General features: G+C 47.9%; 1 protein-coding gene across 1 annotated transcript in view; it reads left to right on the forward strand.

Annotated features, from left to right (window-relative positions):
- Positions 1-14,280, forward strand: part of PLCL2 (phospholipase C like 2) — a 212,366-nt gene that overhangs the window by 169,177 nt on the left and 28,909 nt on the right. The window contains exon 6 of the mRNA XM_061427830.1: positions 10,678-10,787. Within this exon, the coding sequence (XP_061283814.1) occupies positions 10,678-10,787 (110 nt within the window). The remainder of the gene's footprint in view (positions 1-10,677; positions 10,788-14,280) is intronic.

A 14,280-nucleotide genomic window follows, 5' to 3' on the forward strand; every position in this document is an offset into this window, starting at 1 on the left:
AAGGAATCTTTCAGTGTATACATTTGAGATCGATTTCTCTCTTGTATTTTTTTAAAAATGATAGCTGCTTCTGAAAATTTTGAACCATGAGCTACATGGTATATTTTAGATTCAGACTGTTTATATAGGTATAGACATTCTATCCAGAATGTTTGAGAGGTCATCCACTTCATATTTGGCATGAATAAATGCCATTTATTTTCTGCAAAGAGGAAATGCTGCCATGCTTCTGCCTGAGGCTCCCTTTCCTTCAAATCAAAGCCTGTTCTTATCTCAGGGTTGTATGTATCATGCATTCTACGCTTTTTATTTTTATGACTGCTTGGTTTTCATCTAGGTTTATCTGTGATGGGAAGCAGGAAACTTGATGGGAGTAGAAATTTCTCTCCATTATATGCAGTTGCACTCATGTTTTCAGCTAACGTAATTATGTATCATCTTAGAAGGTTTACACTTCTTTATTAACTTTTTGAAAACGTGATCATCTATCAGCATTGCATTTCATCTCTTGTCTTTAAGCTTTAAGCCCCTCAAAAACAAAGTATTTAAATTACAGTGTTTTGAAAGAATAATTGGAAAATTATGTGAAACTAATACCTCCATCTATAAAAAATCTGAGCTGTTTAAATTTTTGAGAGATGATGTGGAAAGAAGCAATAAATTTCTAAAATATAGTTTTTTACATAAAAATCAATCTATTTTTGCACGGCCATTCCCATTTTTAAAATTTAACGTTGTAGCTACAATTGGAAAGGTCCGCCGGGGGCCCCGGGAGTGGCCTCCCGTTTTATGCACGTGGCCTGTGCGCTCCATTCCCTCAGAACAGAATGAACTAGATTCTTTAGGATCACTGCCTTTCCATCTGCTTTCTGGCTTCTGTTTGATGCTCTCCGGGTGCCTCAGGGTAAAGAATCTGCCTGCACTGCCGGAGACACAGGTTCGAGCCTTGACTGGGGAAGATCCCCTGGAGAAGGGAATGGCAACCCGCTCCAGTACTCTTGCCTGGAGAGTCCCGTGGGCAGAGGCGCCTGGCGGGCTGCAGCCCGTGCGATCTCAGGAGTCGGACGCGACGGAGCGACGAAACCGATACCACTGCTGCTGTTTGATGGCCTGTTCTCAGGCTCGTTACCACAGAGGGACACGAGCAGGTTCTCTTCTTGGTTAACATCCCTGAAGAAAAATAACCCGTGGCTTTCTTCTGGGAACACAAACTTGGGGTCATGGAGTCAGGAACCTAACCGGAGCGTCTCTGGCGCGGAACAGCTGGGGCTCAGACAGTCCTCTTGACAGAAGGGCAGTCGCAGCGGGCGCCGCTGGGTCTGTGCCGGGGATGCAGCCGTTTGCTGCCTTTTGGACTTTCACCCATGTTTCAGTCCACGTTCCCAAGCACACCGTTGGATTTTTGTAACATGCTCACGGCCGTCAGACTTCCATGCTTTTGAACACACTGTATATTTTGACTGTTACATGATGTAGCACGTTGAAATTGATCACATCATGTTTTTCAGAAGACTGTTTATGTAGTTAGTATTGGTGTTCACATGAAGTGTGCTCAGACTCAACAGAGATTTCCATTTCTTTGACCAGAATTAGCAGTTATCTCTTGTCTTACCTGCATGGCAACGTTGAAGTAGAATCAGGGAATCCTGATTCCTTCGCCAGCCTTGTTGAATGGTTGTCCCAAATGAGACCTTCTGCCTTTGAAGAAAACATGGGCAAGAGGAACATGCTTCATCTGAGGCCCTCACAGTGCCATTTCGTTCAGATCAGACTAGGAAATGGGGCAATGACGAAGAGAACAGATACGGTTACTTTGTTAAACAACCCAGCCAGGCAAACAACTTCCCGTGGCTCTAAAACGTGCAAATTTATGATGCAGATGTGTGGGCATCGTATTTGGAAGATACTTGCTGGGAAATAGAACTTACTCCTGAAAGAAAAACAGCACCTCTTCCTCCTGCCTCAGTGTTGCTGGCCTGGTTTCTGCTGTGAGACCTGCAGACTGGTCCACGGCGGGAAGCCCGCCTGCCTCTGCTTCTCCCCGAGGCCACCAGGCCGTGAGAGCTAAGAGCGGCCTTCTTTCTGTAAGAATATGAGATGGCTTTAAATATGCTTAGGAACTTTGAAATACTGATTTTGCTGATGGTCGTCACAAAGAAATCTTGAATGAAATTCTGCCTATCTTCAGAAGAAGGGAGGCTTTTCTTAACTAGGACTCACGGATGACACACACGTGTTTTGGCGTCGGGAGGCGCCCTGTGTCAGTCCCTCCTGTCACAGGCCGGGGAGCAGAGCTTGTGCAGAAGCTGTCTTGTTCTGCATCTCCCACGGCACCAAGGGGAGCTGCAGCGTATGGTCCTCTACCAGCTAAGGAGAAGCTGGTTTGGGTGGTTTTCCTGCCTCTCTTCTTATCTTTCTTAGACCCGTGAAGGCTCCACTTAGCAGCATTATTACGAGGCTGCCTGCCTGCGAGAGCTGCATCTGGGCACCACGCCTGTGTAGACTCCCTTCCCAGATGCAGGGCCTGTCACTCAGAATACCAGCAGCCTAGGCGGACAAAAGACACGCCGATAGCTGGTAAACCTGGGCCGTGTAGAAACCCACATATGTCCTCTGTGTTCAGTACAAAGGGCTGCGTGCCCGCACGTGGAGAGAATGGTGAGTGAGTAAGAAGGCGGGGTGCAGAACCTCCCTCCCTCAGCTGGCCCAAGGACCGGCACGTAGGACTTGTTCCTGAAGAAGTAAGAGGGGCCCAGGCGTCCTGAACCCCAGCTAGCACCCCGAAGCCACAGCTGAGTGGCCTGGCTGCTCCCAGGCCTTGTCTGTGGGGACAGACACCCACAGTCGCCTGTCTTTAATCAGAGTTCAGCATGCTTGTTACTCCACCGAGGACATGGTCAGAACTCCCTTTCTGCCTTGTTATGTATAACTGCTGACGATTTCACAACCAGAATGAGGGCAGTCAGCTACCAGAGGTGCCGTTCACTCTCATTTTCTGTCCAGTCACTAGTGAAAACTCAGAACGGATGTCCTCAAGTTTTCAGAAATTTAACCTTTTCTGGCTGATTATTTTTTAAATATTGAAAGATTAAGCCATCTTTACATTGCCAGTTGCTTGTAATTTATTTTGTAAAGTCTCACATTGTAATAATGTACTCCTCAAAAGCCTCCTAAATTTCCCTTACATACTATATTTCCTCATGCAAAAATCCTAATTTGCAGCTGCACCTACTGAGTTTATTTTGGCATTGATTTTAAAAAGGCAGAAGTTATGTCTTCTCGTGTCATTATTTTCATGCTGCTGCCCTCTTTACTGCACTACTGCCTCTAGACTCAGCCATTGTATTCCAAAGCAGAGTCACAAGGATTTCTGCATAAAAGGATTGTCAGATAATACAGGCACTAGTTCCCTTACCCGGGCTTGCTTCCCGTGCTTCCAGAAGTCTGCAGCTTTTTACAGCGGTCAGCATGTTTAAGTAATGGGTCTTAGTGGGACTTAACACAACCCATGGTCAAATGACCTGTATATGGTGTGTGGTCAGTAAGTGTTACTGCCTGCCCAATTAGTGTTAATGCTTCAAGCATCAAAAATTATTTTCATTATCCAAATTGATGAGCCCTTTTGTATCTTAGTATTATGAATATTGACTACCGAAATACGGAACTATTATGAAAAGTCCAGTCGTTAAAGAAGTCCTAGATAAGAGTTCAGTTTTACCTCTTCACATAAATACTCCTGATTGTTTCATAAAAAGAAACTAGAAAACATTTTAAAAATCTGGTTCAATATAAAATAATTTGGAAATAAATAATTACGTAAGTCGGGCCAGTCATTTTAAAAAACAGGATCTTGACCATCTTGTGTGTCTGGCACTGGAGCTCCCAGGCCTTTGGGTGGAGGCTGGGTCTTGGTTCCCAAATGGAGGTCTCTGCCTGTTAATGTTCCATGGGGTCAGGAGTTCCCTGGTGGTGCAGAGTCCTGGACTTGGGTCCCCCACCTCGGGGGTTTCAGCACCAGGACTTCACAGGCCACACAGAAGACATAACCCCAAGATTAAAGGTGAAAGAGCATCTAACAGCCAAGAACACCCGAAGAGATTCACACACTTACAAAGGGAAAGGAAGAGAGGAAAAATGAGTAACAGCAGGAGTCAAGAAAGAAGAAAGCGATCAAGCCAATAATCAAACCCTTAAGGGAAAATGGATACTAAAAACTAGACTCCCAAAAATGCAGAATGAAAGACAAAACATCAGAAACAGAATTTAAAGCGTGGAAAAAACTGCAGTGCAACTAAGCAGTAAAATGAGGAAAATGAAGTGAATGTATTTTAAAATAAGGTGCTTTTTTTTTAAAAGCAGGAAAGGTTATACAAATTAAAGGAGTAATAAACAACATCATAACACCATGGGGAAAAAGGGGGGGGAATATACATAGAATATATATGAGGAGAAGGTCCCTGTGACTCCCCCACTTTCCTGCTCCACTCAGTCTGCCTCCTCGGAAAGTCCTCCAGTATTTTCAGGAAGGTCTCTGAGTCTGCTGTGGGCACTGTGGGGTCAGCTCAAACTCAGAGCCTGCCTTGCTTCAGCTTGTACTTATTCCCAAAGTCCACAATCTGATGCTCAGTTCAGTTCAGTTGCTCAGTCGTGTCTGACTCTTTGCGACCCCGTGAACTGCAGCATGCCAGGCCTCCGTGTCCATTACCAACACCCAGAGTCCACCCAAACCCATGTCCATCGGTGATGCCATCCAACCATGTCATCCTCTGTCATCCCCTTCTCCTCCCGCCTTCAATCTTTCCCAGCATCAGGGTCTTTTCCAGTGAGTCAGCTCTTTGCATCAGGTGGCCAAAGTATTGGAGCTTCAGCTTCAACATCAGTCCTTCCAATGAACACCCAGGACTGATCTCCTTTAGGATGGACTGGTTGGATCTCCTTGCAGTCCAAGGGACTCTCAAGAGTCTTCTCGAACACCACAGTTCAAAAGCATCAATTCTTCTATGCTCAGCTTTCTTTATAGTCCAACTCTCACATCCATGCATGAGTACTGGAAAAACCATAGCCTTCAGTAGACGGACCTTTGTTGGCAAAGTAATGTCTCTGCTTTTTAAGATGCCGTCTAGGTTGGTCATAACTTTCCTTCCAAGGAGTAAGCGTCTTTTAATTTCATGGCTGCAGTCACCACCTGCAGTGATTTTGGAGCCCAGAAAAATAAAGTCAGCCACTGTTTCCACCCTTTCGCCATCTACTTGCCATGAAGTGATGGGACCGGGTGCCATGACCTTAATTTTCTGAATGTTGAGCTTTACGCCAACTTTTCCCTCTCCTCTTTCACTTTCATCAAGAGGCTCTTTAGTTCTTCTCCCCTTTCTGCCGTAAGGGTGGTGCCGTCTGCATATCTGAGGCTCACAGTCTGATGCTAGTTCCAGGGAATTGACCTGCTGCCCCTGCGGCTGCACGGGGACTCCCCCTCTTCCCTTTGCGCGCACAGCCTCCTGCTGTTCGGCTTTGGCCCTGGGCCTGGTCCTGCTTACAGGTCTCTATTCTCGGCCGAGACACGGGGGTGAAAGGAGCCAGTTGTTGGGGTTCAGTCACCCTGGGGCGTGTGGGGAGTGCCTGCTGTGCCTGGAACTTGCGGGAAGTCACCAGGCGGCCGTGCGCCTTCCCAGAGGAGTTGGCCCTGTGTTGGGGGCCCCTTGGCAGGGCCAAGCCGCTTGGTCTCCCAGGTAGACGCGCCTTTTGCCTTCGAGCACCCGCCATTTCTCTGCCCTCTGGGGTTCCGAAGCTCCCCGTGACACCGCCTGTGTGGGGTTTCCCAGTGTGGAAACGTGTCCTCCTTCACGACTCCCTGCCCGGGCGCCGGCCGCTGTCCTGGAAGCGCTGTCTCCCTTTCTGCCTCTGCCTTTTGCCCTCGCCCATTCTGAGAATGCTGATTGGCCTTTCTGAAAGTATGGGGTCTTCCTGCCAGCATCCCTGAGCTGTCCTGTAGGAGCTGCCCCACACGCAGAGGGTGAGCTTTTGATGTGATCTCCCTGTCTTGAAAGTCTCCTCCGAATTCTTCTTCACCGTTTACTCAGGAAAGTTCCAGAGCCTCTCTCCAAGTGTCCCATGCAGTGTGTGCAAAGTGCTTGGTGAGTGGTCTTTTGTTTCCCTCGGTCTTGCCTCTGGCCTGGACTCCACGTCACCGGAGAGCAGTGAGCAGTACAGTCGTGCTGTGTGAGTCAAGGTGAGAACCCTTCAAATCCGAAGTCAACCTGTGCTGCGTGTTAGCGGCCTGGCAGAATGTTCACCAAAGTTAGTCTGTGAGTTAATAATGTGAAAATTCTTTTAAAGAAACAGATACGTTGTGTAGCAGACCAAGGAATGAAATGCCAGCCAATGGAACGGATGGTCTTGGCTACTTTCTAAAATGTAGGCTTTCCTATTTTTAACATAATTTTCCACTTTTCAGCTCATCACTTTTTGTGCCCACTTTTAAAGAACTTCACTATTAAATAACACATGCACACACTTACACACAAATACACTCACACATAGTCACACACACACATGCTCAGTCACACATACACACTCATACACACACACACACACTTGCACACACAGACTCACACACACCCTAACCCGAACTTTTTGCCTCCATTTGAAGAAGGGGAAGATAAGGGTGAAATGTCTTATGTCACTTTTAAAATGTTTTGCTTTTAATTGGAAGACAATTGCCTTACAATATCGTGGTGGTTTCTGCCGCACATCAGCATGAATCGGCCCTAGGCGTACACAGGCGCCCTGTCTCCTGAAGCTCCCGCCCAGGTTTTCATGGCGCACCAGGTCTGAGTTCCCAGCATCCACAGTGATTCCCGCTGGCCGTCTGCTTCCCGTATGATAACGGCTGTGCTTCTTGCTGCTCGGTTCTTCCCGTGCCCTGCTCCCCCGCTGTGTCTGCAGGTCTCTGTCTCTGGTCTGTCTCTCTGTTGCTGCCCTGCAAATAGGGCCATCAGCGCCCTTTTTCTAGGTTGCACATATACGCATTTTTTCTCTTTCTGACTGACTTCACTTGTATAACAGGCTTTAGGTTCGTTCCTCTCACCAGAATGACTCAAACGTGTTCCTTTTTATGGCTGGGTAATAGTCCACCGCGTACGTGTACCACGCTTCTTTATCCAGTCACCTGTCGACCGACATCTAGGTTGCTTCCATGTTCTAGCTATTGTAAATAGAGCTGCAGGGAACACCGGGGTAGATGTGTGTTTTTCAGTTATGGTTTTTTCAGGGAATATGCCAAGCAGTAGGATTGCTGGGTCGTATGGTAGTTTTATTCTTAGTGTTTTTTAAGGACTCCCCACACTGTTCTCCATCGTGGCTGTACTTTAACAGACGTGTAGAATATAAGCTTCTTAGGCAGCTGTACTTGTTTTCTTATGTTTCCACATTTCATCTTTATCAGCATCACTTTTTAATCATCCGCACTGTTATTCTTCCTGAGTCCTCAGTCCTTCCCAAGGCAGCCTCTGACTCTCGTTCTTCTGACCTTTCTGAAGGCTGCCTCCTTGCATCTGGGCTGGATGCTTGTCTGAGCTCAGCCTTGTCTTCCCGAGTCCTCGGTCCTTCCCAAGGCAGCCTCTGGCTCTCGTTCTTCTGACCTTTCTGAAGGCTGCCTCCTTGCGTCTGGGCTGGATGCTTGTCTGAGCTCAGCTGCCTCCTTGCGTCTGGGCTGGATGCTTGTCTGAGCTCAGCCTTGTTAACAGAGCCTCACCGCTCCACCCGCTCTCCTGTCTCGTCTCTTTTCCATGTTCCATCTGGACGTCCACCTTCCAAGTCTCAGTGGTGCTTCTGAGACTACCCGAAATATGGATATTAAAGATTAATATCCTGAAGTCCAGATGATGCCGAAATATTAAAACTAAAGAACCACTGGGGTCTTATTGTCAGGGCCTCATCTGGCCACCTTCTAGGAGGTGCATCCGAGTCATCAAGGCATGTGCCAGGGAGCCTCTCAGACCTACCAGGGAGAAGTGTGTGTGTGTGTATGTGTGTGTGTGTTGCTTTAGCAGAAATCCTGGATTTTAGAACATAATTGCCACCTAGTCATGGTTATTATTTGTCTTTTTTTTTTCAGTGTATTAAAGCAAGCACATCCAGGGAAGGTAGGAAGCAGATATGGGGGATGCAGCCCTCTATGTGCCAGGCTCCCAGCAGTGGGCTTGGGGGGAGGTTAGTGACCAAGCTGGGGCGTTGTCCAAAGAGAGGCCGAATGCAGGAGAAGGGTCAGTGTGGGAGTTTCCTAGACAATGCAATGACTTCTACTAATTACTGTTCCTTTTTTAAACCAGTGAGCTTCTTAAGCTTTATTAGCATGACAGGAATTAGGGCCCTGGCTCCTATTAGGAGAGAGAAAGTGGAGAAGAAGCAAGACTAGATTGGCAGGTCACTATATTTATCCTGTATGTCAGCCCTTGTTCACTGTTTAAAGACACTAAGGAATAAAGCTCCTGTCAGTCACTGTGTGAAGAACTGCTTTGAAGCGGTGATGCATAGAAAGGGAGTGAGAAATTGGGGTGCCCAACTGAACAGGAAAAATGTACAGAAGAGCACGGGAAATGTCTTGTAAAATGACAGCTGCTCCAACATTGGTTGTAACAGCGAAAGATTGGAGACCACGTCCATCCGTGAGGGCTGGTTAAACCAGAGGCGGCTCATCTCCACAGTGTGTGTGGGGGGCTCTGTAGGTGTCAGAAAAGGGTGAGAAGGGCTTGATACGTGGGCAGCGAGCCATCCCCACCATGGCTGCATGGACAGCCACAGAGCACTGTGCATGCTGCACTGCTTTTGTGCAAAACACGGGGGATTGTGGATATATGGACACCTCTGCTTAGATCTTCAAGGAGAAAGAGGACAATAAAAGATAAACTAAAAACGCATAAAAATGTACAGGGGGAGGGAGGACTTAGGGTAGAGGAATCCAGGAAGAAAGTAAGATTTACCTGAATGCACCTTGATAAGCAGTTGGACTTAGGAATCATAAAAAAAAAAAAATTTATCCAAAGAAGCAAAAACATTTCCCACCCCCACATACACAATGGGATAAAAAGGAAACAAATGAATGTAATTGTACTTTTTCTGACATAACCTGTAAAGAAAATTACCTTGACTGACCTTAGAACACTGTGCTTTTATTACATTCTCAATGAGATGTACTCTAAGGACAAAAAAAAAAAAAAAAAAAAAGCAGAGTTTAAATTGTATTTAGCAGTCTTAATATTAGTTATGTCGATGTGGTTAATTAAGATTATCTGCCAAAGAAATGTCTAAGATTTAAGGAAAAAAACAGTGAAAACATTGTATCTGTAAATTTGGATTAGAAGTACAAGCAAGATCTTATTCTTCCCTTAAAAAAATAGCCCTGTACCTAAGATCTGTTCACTAAGGAGCCTGGAAAACAGTGGAAACCCAGTAACAGTGAGCACTCCTAGCCCCCAGATTGTGGTCTTTGAGCACCATTCTCCGCTGTAAGAATCCAGAGGTCCTTGGAGAAATGCCTGGCTCCAGGCCCAGGTGAGCAGTGTACCTGCTAACTCTTGAATGTCTTATGCCAGAAGCCAGGGATGTGTCAAAGGCTAATCAGTGACCTCAGAAGGACTTAGAAACCCACCTGCAGGGTTCCCATTGGCCAGCGATGGGATACTGACTGCAAGTGAATATGTAAAGAAAACCCCCCGAGTTTTAATGATATTAAATCAGGAAGGGGACGTCCCACCACTCCCGCGTTCACACTGCTTTGAATGGCGGTGAGGAATGTGCACTGATTATGTGAATTATACAGAGTTATGGTGCCCTCTCCCCTCTGCTGCAGGCGGGGTCTGGGACCTCAGGTCATCTCACTGGGACAGGAAACAGTGCTTTGTACTTTTTTTCATCCCAAACTGCCAACATTGAGACCTTGGTTCAGTTCACTCAGTCGTGTCCGACTCTTTGTGACCCCATGGACTGCAGCACACCAGGCCTCCCTGTCCATCACCAACTCCCGGAGTTCACCCAAACACATGTCCATTGAGTCGGTGATGCCATCCAACCATCTCACCCTCTGTCGTCCCCTTCTCCTGCCCCCAGTTTCTCCTAGCCTCAGAGTCTTTGCCAATGAGTCAGCTCTTCGCATCAGGTGGCCAAAGTATTGGAGCTTCAGCATCAGTCCTTCCAATGAACATTCAGGACTGATTTCCTTTAGGATGGACTGGTTGGATCTCCTTGCAGTCCAAGGGACTCTCAAGAGTCTTCTCCAACTCCACAGTTCAAAAGCATCATTGAGACCTCGGTGGAGCTAAAATCAGCCTCCGAGATTCCAAAGCCTGGCCCTGGTCCAGGGTCCCTCCCTCTCCCTCAGCCTCAGTCTCTGAACCTGGCTGAGTCTCTTCAGCGCCCCCACCTCTAGAGGAAGAATGCGGATGGTCATCTGTGCCCTGGGCAGCCTCCCAGTCCACAGGCACGCACTCAGAGACGCCGTCTGCCTCGCTGGGGTTGTGAATTGGCATTGCTTCCCCCGCTGGAACTTTCTTATTTCATCCTCTGTGAAATCTCAGTGGAGACTGGAATCTTTCTAGCTATACCTAGAAAGGTAAATATTGCTGGCCCATTACCACCGATTGGGTGGGGAAGTAACATCCTTTGTCGTTCTGCTTCTTTCAGCCATGGAGTTCCACGAGCACTTGCACAGCATCGGCACCAAGGAGGGCCTGAAGGAGCGCAAGCTGCAGAAGGCCGTGGAGAGCTTCACCTGGAACATCACCATCCTAAAGGTACTTCCGAGCCGTTTCGGGCGTCCTGAGTTTGCAGCCCTTTCCGCGTGCTGCTTCCCACTCCTTTGTATCCTGTTTCCTGCGCTGTGCGTCACCAGCCCATCAAGGCTGCAGTGTCGTGACGGAAGTCCAGTGAGGACTCTGCTTTCGGGAGAGTCTGCGGCACGGTTGCTGCGCAGGCGGCTCACGGGGAGAAAAGGGGTTGAGTGGCTGGCACGTTGTGGGGCCTGCCAGGAAGGGAAAGGGCCTTGCGTTTCACCCTTGAAACACTGCAGACTTCATAGCTGCCAGTCGCTGCACTGGAAACAGCACTGATTACAGAGAAACGACTGGGAATTGGAACATTCTAGTTCCTCAAATTTCATTCAACACTTGAATGTATAATCACAGCCTTAATATTAATGTGATCCCAGAAAAAAAAAAAAGGGAAGAATCGTGGGGGGCGTACTCGAAAGAAGTATGTGAAGGGAATTGCCGTTTGAAAGACATTTCCCTCCCTAACTGTTTTATCTGCTTCCTTCCTCCTTCCCTCCATCTCTCTTTTTCAGCATGACCACTTAAAAATTAACTGTTATTATTTTTATCATGAAAGTAATATATTTTCATTATAGAAAATGTCAAACTAGCGTAACCATAGGTAAACATAGCCTCACCATCCAGGGTCTTTTGCTCTACATTCCCTCAGCCTTTTTCTCTGTGGTATATATAATATGTTGTTGCTCAGTCGTGTCCAACTTTTGCAGCCCCATGGACTGTAGCCCACCAGGCTCCTCTGTCCCTGGGATTTTCCAGGCAAGAATGCTGGAGTGGGTTGCCATTCCCTTCTCCAGGGGATCTTCCCAACCCAGGGATCAAACCTGCATTTCCTGCATTGGCAAGCGGATTCTTTACCATTGAATCACCTGGGAAACCCTGCATATCATAAGACACGATTTTAAAAATATTATTATGTATGTGCCTTGGGGCTTCTCTGGTGGCTCAGATGGTATAGAATCTGCCTGCCATGCAGGAAATCGGGTTTTGAGCCCTGGGTCGGGAAGGTCCCCTGGAGGAAGGTATGGCAACCCACTCCAGTATTCTTGCCTGGAGAATCGCCATGGACAGAGGAGCCCGGTGGGCTATAGTCCACGGGGTCTCACAGAGTGGAACACGACTGAGCGGCTAAGCAGCAGCATGTGCCTTGGAACATTTTTGTGTTTTTATCTCAATGATCTTTTCTTCATCTCAGTGTTTGGGACCTTGAATAATAATAACACAGAAATAGGATTTGTCTGGACCTTGGACAACTCGATGTAAAATTACTCTCTGGTTCACCCTCCCAGCTTTCTTCTCTGTTGAATTCAAAGCTTTAAAGACATTACCACAGCTGCCTCTTTTAATTTTCCTGTTCCCCCTCAAGTTAAAGGATCCACCCTGCAGCAGACAGTTTTCTTATTTCATTTAATGAGAAGTCACCCTTCCCAAGCTAGCCAACTTGCACTTTAACGCCCCTACTCATTTGTATAATTAAAGTCATTTTCTGAACTTCTTCAAATACTTCCCTTCCTACACATGTACTTTTTAAAAGCTCTAGATCTTCTGCTTAGTATTTAACTCTGATCACTTGTAGTTCAGTAAACGGCAGATAGTAAAATGTACTGTGGAGAGGCGTTTGGCTTTAAAAGTTGCTGGTAGGCTCTGAACTTCCTGCAAACCTCAGGGGAAAATGGCGCCATAGTGTGTAGCCCTGATAGGAACAAAGGCTCATTTGGCTTTTTTTTATATAAGATCCCAGGGATCCTTAGGCACATTACCGTTTGGGAAGCACTGGGCTGAGGACCCCTGGAAAGGGAAGCCCGTTGCACACAGTCCTGAAAAACAGCAGGCGCAAAGTAATGGCTCCGATTCTAGAAACGGGAAGTTGAACCGAGCGGCTGCACTGAGGAAACCATTTTCTTAGGAATTATGTCCAGGAGAAAGAACTAACTTTCTCAGACTTGTCAGACTTCTGTTCATATGGAAACGAATGCACAGGCCAGGGTTATGGTTTTGGAAGTCTCCAGGGTAGTACTTGCTCGCGGCGGCGCTTGCGCACGGCAGAACCGGCCTGGAGTGCGGAAGGGCTGCAGAGATCTGCCTGTCTGTTCTGTTCGGCGGGAGGGCCTCGTTCGTGGCCGCGTATTCCACGGGTGCAGACGTCCTTTGGGCAGTCCAGTGCTCGCGGAGCTTTAGACGTGGGCCTGCGCTGAGCTGCCAGCCTTCTCCTGCAGGAGGGTGTGGGTCTCTCGCGTCCCTCTCCTCACCTGCTCTTTGCGTGGGGCTGGTCCTCCGGGGCTGTGCGTGGTGGGCAGCGGGCGCCCTCGTGGGGGCACAGAGGCTTGGGGAGGCCTCCAGACCTTCCCTTCGGACGTGCCGAGCAGCCCTGGAGTCGCCCGGGCGCCTAACGCGTGGTCTCCCGCGCCGCACCGCAGGCCTCCGGGGCCAGCGCCTTGGGGCGGCCTCAGATCCTGGCCGACAGGGTCCTCGGGCCTCGGGGGCTCCCGAGAAACCGAGCGCCGAGCAGAGGCCGCAGCTGCCTTCCGAATCCGCGCGCGCACCTGAGCCGCGCGGCAGGCAGGGCGGCCGGTGGTCGCGAGATGCAGGGCTCGCAGCGTGGGCATGGCCGATGAGACCCCTGGCCAGAAACGGCTTTCATCCGAGGGTGTCCAGCCCAGGTTTCATGAGTCTCTGCTGGCTTCGTTTAGTTTTTTCGGTTTTAAGGATTACTTTAAAATGCAGACATGGATGAAGGAGAAATGTCTATCTGATCCCACACCCAGAAGGACCCACTGTTAACATCTTGGCGTACTTTCTTTTAAAGGTTTATGTGTGTATGTGTTTTGGGTGCGCTGAGCCTTCATTGCCTGCCCCGAGCGTTCTCTAGGCGCAACCAGCGGGGGCTGCTCTCTGGATCCGGCGCGTGGGCTCCTCCCCGCAGCGCGGGTTCTCTCTTGCGGAGCACAGGCTCAGCAGTTGTGGCGCACGGGCTTGGTTACCCCGCGGCGGGGCGGGTCTTCCCGGACCAGGGATCGATCCTGTGGCCCCCGCATTGGCAGGTGGAGTCTTAACCACTCAACCACAGGGAAGTCCAACATCTTGTCATATTTACTTCATTTTTTTTCCTTTGAATAAAAATCATTTGTTTTTGTGAACATGTCTTCATTATAAAGAACATTTTTAATGTGTAAAAGATAAGTTTTTAAATGACCTCAGATCCTCCATCTGAGAAATAATTGCTTTTAAACGTGTGACCTTATTCCAGGAACTGTTTTATATGCATACGGATGGGTGAATAGAGATATATTTTATTGATTCTGAGTCATGCTTTTTCCCCGTTTTTCACATCTTTGATATTTTTGTATGTCATATAATTCATGGAATCTTTGCATTGTAGCCTAGTTAAATTGGAGTGATTTTCTTCCTCGTGAAAATTGCTCAGTCATGTCCGACTCTTGGTGACCCCATGGACTATACA

This window comes from Bos javanicus, chromosome 1 (genome assembly GCF_032452875.1).
Source record: "Bos javanicus breed banteng chromosome 1, ARS-OSU_banteng_1.0, whole genome shotgun sequence".
In the NCBI taxonomy this organism is placed as follows: domain Eukaryota; kingdom Metazoa; phylum Chordata; class Mammalia; order Artiodactyla; family Bovidae; genus Bos; species Bos javanicus.